Genomic DNA, 4,068 nt, shown 5'->3' with positions numbered 1-4,068 from the left:
ACAACTCGAGATTCATTAACGGGTTGACCTGACATCGGCAAGTTGGTTGACCAATTCTTTGAGCTTTTGACAATATACGTCCATAAACAAACATGCTTCAAGTGTGATTGTTGTAAATTCATGTTCAAGGGTGGCTGCCCTTGATCATTTGTTATTGAGAAAAATATTTTCGATCTTGGTCCACGCGCAGTAGGCGGAGATATCATTGTCAAGAACACGTATCGCATGTTCGAATTAAAGAGTGCTATATATCCATTGGAGCACCAAGGCATCTATTTCTTCCATCGTGCATAGTCGAGATCAGTTTATGCGGGTGGTGCGGCGCCATCGATATGATCAAGCACCTTGTACGCCTTGGCATGGACCTTAAAGAATTTTGTCCATAACGATAGTCAGAATTTTCGTTTGAATATTGGAGACGGAATAAGTCGGGTGTAAGGTCGTACCCTTTGTTTCCACTGTGTCATCCTTATTGTTGTTGGTTGGGTCGCCTATGATTGACGGAAGCAGAAAGGTCAAGGGTAGGAGGTGGCGACCTACTGGGATGAAAGAAAAAAGAAACTAAGGTTGGCTTTGATACCATATTAGAATGTGTATGATTCGTAATTTCTGTTAACATAAATAATCCTTTATATTGGGAATATATAATGAAATGTCAAACTCATAAATATGGACATAATACAAATAATAAATATAGAATATCTTCAATAATGTCGATTTCTAATAAAACTGAGAAGTTTCGTAGAGACTGTCTAAGAAACTAGGCACGTTTCACAAAATACATTGTTACAAAAACAACTAGAGAAACTAGGTACGTTTCGCTGGCTTTCCAATGAAGTACCACAAATTAGCATGTTGGCAATGGCGTAGAAGGGCTCTGCGAAACTGTTGGTTAATCATCGATCTCGTTAAAGTTTCGTTAAATATTTCGTTAGTTTATTATAGGATAGATAAATTTCGTTAGAATGTTCTGTTAGTGTAGTTAGGGTACAAAGTGTAATTAGTTAATAGTCAGTGTATGTTATTGTAATTAGTTAGAAAATAAACGAACGGTTGTGTCGTATTAACGAACCGTCGTGACGGTCGGAATGTAACCGTCGGAGTAACCGCCGGTGGGTATAAATACCACCGGCCACCTGTTTCAATACAAATCAATAATACAAGATTCGTTCATTATAATTGTTGTTATTTACGTATTATTGTTCGTTTAAATCGATCCGATGCCCATCAATTGGTATCAGAGCCAGGCTCTAAAAAACCCAATTTTCGAAACCCTGATCGGTGAAATCGCAGAAGCAGGGGAAGAAGACGGATAACAGTACCTGTTGTAGAGGCGGCGATAGATATTTCCGGCAAGAGAATCTGGTTAAATCAAAGAGTCCGGCGTGGCTATTGTTCATCGTAAAACTAGTCGGAGAATTAGATACGACCGTTGTAAAAAGGAACGGCAAGCAGGCAGGAAGAAAATTGAGTTTTGGCTTTATATTATAAATACATAACAAAGTAAATTGTTCACTCTTAAACAAAAGTATAAAGTCAAGAAAAAAAGTGAAGGAAAATAATTGTTTGCTTGAAAACATTTATTTTGAACAAAATTTAAGGTATTTATTTATAAATAAAAACAACCTTGCATAAAAGGAAAGACAACACCAAGAAATCGAACCTGCGTGATTCGAATAGCAGGCTTCGAACCTTCGTGATTCGTAGAGCAAGAGTAAGACCTGTGTGGCATTTAACACCTGTGTGGCAACTAAGACATGTGTGGCAAACAAAGACCTGTGTGGCAAATAAATCCTGTGTGGTACAAATCCAGTGTAGTAAGAAGAAAAAACCTGTGTGGTTCAATCAAGTAAGAAGTAAGAAGTAAGAAATATGTCTGGCAAAGAAGATTCGCCAAGTGGATCAGCAAAACCTCGTGAGCAAGGGAATATATCTCTTCAATGTCCAAAATTGACTGAGTCAAACTATACGACATGGGCATTGTTGATGGAGACAATCTTAAAGGCTTATGGTCTTTGGGAAGCGGTAAGCTCAGAAGAAGAAGTTGATGAGAAGAAGGCATATACGACCAAGGCAATGATCCTACAAACATTGCCAGAAGATATTTTGATGCAAGTGGCACAACACCCAACAGCAAAAGAAGTGTGGGACGCAATAAAAGTTCGGCACTTAGGAGCGGATCTAGTTCAGAAGGCACGTCTACAAACATTAAGGAGCGAGTTAGAGACGTTAAAGATGAAAGAAAATGAAACCGTGAGTGATTTCTCTGAAAAATTGGGAAGCATAAGAGCCAAATTTAAAAGTTTTGGTTCTAATCTCAAAGATAAGATACTTGTAAGGAAATTGCTCAATTTAGTTCCAAAGAAGTTTCTACCAATCGTGGCATCTATCGAACAATATTTGGAAATTGACAAAATGCCATTTGAAGAAGCAGTAGGAAGAATAATAGCTTTTGAAGAACGCCTTAAAAGTAAAGACGAACCAGAAGATGATAACGAAAGAAAGCTCCTGATGGCTAGTAATCATCCTAAGAATTGGCGTCGTGGAAGAGGTCGTGATAATACAAGTCAAGACAAAGATCAAGGAAGAGAACCTTTCAAAGAAGAAAGAAAGCATGGAAATGTGAGTCGCAGAAACAAAGACAAAAGTAATCTCAAATGCTATGAATGTAATGAATATGGTCACTTTGCATATGAATGCCCAAAGTGGAGAAACAAAGAAAGAGAGAAAGATCTGGAGGCGCATCTCATACATAGTTTAACTACACTACTGTGAAGACAAAGCAAGCCATGTTGAAGATCGAGATTAAGGGGGGTGATTGTTGGTTAATCATCGATCTCGTTAAAGTTTCGTTAAATATTTCGTTAGTTTATTATAGGATAGATAAACTCTGTTAGAATGTTCTGTTAGTGTAGTTAGGGTACAAAGTGTAATTAGTTAATAGTCAGTGTATATTATTGTAATTAGTTAGAAAATAAACGAACGGTTGCGTCGTATTAACGGACCGTCGTGACGGTCGGAATGTAACCGTCAGAGTAACCGCTGGTGGGTATAAATACCACCTGCCACCACCATTGTAAACATCTCGTTTCAATACAAATCAATAATACAAGATTCGTTCATTATAATTGTTGTTATTTAAGTATTATTGTTCGTTTAAATTGATCCGATGCCCTTCAGAAACTCCTTATATCTGCAAACCGTACGCCAAAACCTGTAATTTTGCTCTTTATCCTTAGCCAAACATTCATTCTTTATTTCCAACATGTACATTGATATCAACTGCCTTTCGAGACCTTACAAAAACACATAATATGACGAATTTGGTTTCAGTCTCTTGGAAATTATAGGTATTATTTAACATAATTGTTCTTTGACAATAACTAACAATAAAGTTTCAGTAAATGTTTTTATGAAAATAATAAATGCATGCCCTTACTATTAAAAAAAACAACAAACCTAACAAATACCTACACGAGAGGTTTCATCCAAGCGGGAGATCAATGCTTCATCAACTGAAGAGCCTATCTCTGAATTGGGCTTCAACGGTAAGCTCTGATCCATTTAAGTGAAAGGAAGACAAAAGCCCAATAAGGAAGGCCCAATATAAAGAGAATTCTAGAAGGAAACTTCAGGAAAAGGGATTTAGGAGGGAAATGTGTCTTCTTTTCATCTGACCCGATTGGTGGCCCAAAGCATGTTGTCCCAAGACAAGAAGCATGATCCAAGGGGCAAAGGGCTAAAGCATGATCGGACCGTAAGGAAAGAAAGGAAACCATATGAAATACAGTATGTAATAAGATCATGCCCTTTGGATATTATGTGTAACCCCTTTCCTCTATATAAAGGAAAAGGAGATTGTATAAGAACATATACAAACAATATTAATTATAATAACCCGAACTTTGATATTGGATAATATATATATATATATATATATATATGATAATAATAATAATAATAATAATAAAAATAATATCAACATTTATGTTGTGATTTTTTGTTCCGAAGCATATCTAATATTTTTTTTTTAGGCTATTAGAATTTGAAATTTAAATTGCTAGAGAT

General features: G+C 36.3%; 1 protein-coding gene across 1 annotated transcript; it reads left to right on the top strand.

Annotated features, from left to right (window-relative positions):
- The first annotated feature begins 1,872 nt into the window (after positions 1-1,872).
- On the top strand, positions 1,873-2,775 carry LOC143560703 (uncharacterized). Its single transcript, XM_077048946.1, has one exon. It carries the CDS (start codon positions 1,873-1,875, stop codon positions 2,773-2,775), a length of 903 nt encoding a protein of 300 aa, XP_076905061.1.
- Positions 2,776-4,068: the final 1,293 nt, after the last annotated feature.

The sequence above is a fragment of the Bidens hawaiensis genome, unplaced genomic scaffold (assembly GCF_021521415.1).
Source record: "Bidens hawaiensis isolate Kalapana, Puna unplaced genomic scaffold, B.hawaiensis_p1.1 tig00020430_1, whole genome shotgun sequence".
NCBI lineage: Eukaryota > Viridiplantae > Streptophyta > Magnoliopsida > Asterales > Asteraceae > Bidens > Bidens hawaiensis.
Note: the sequence above shows the minus strand (reverse complement) of the source record. Positions and strands in the feature narration are given on the sequence as shown.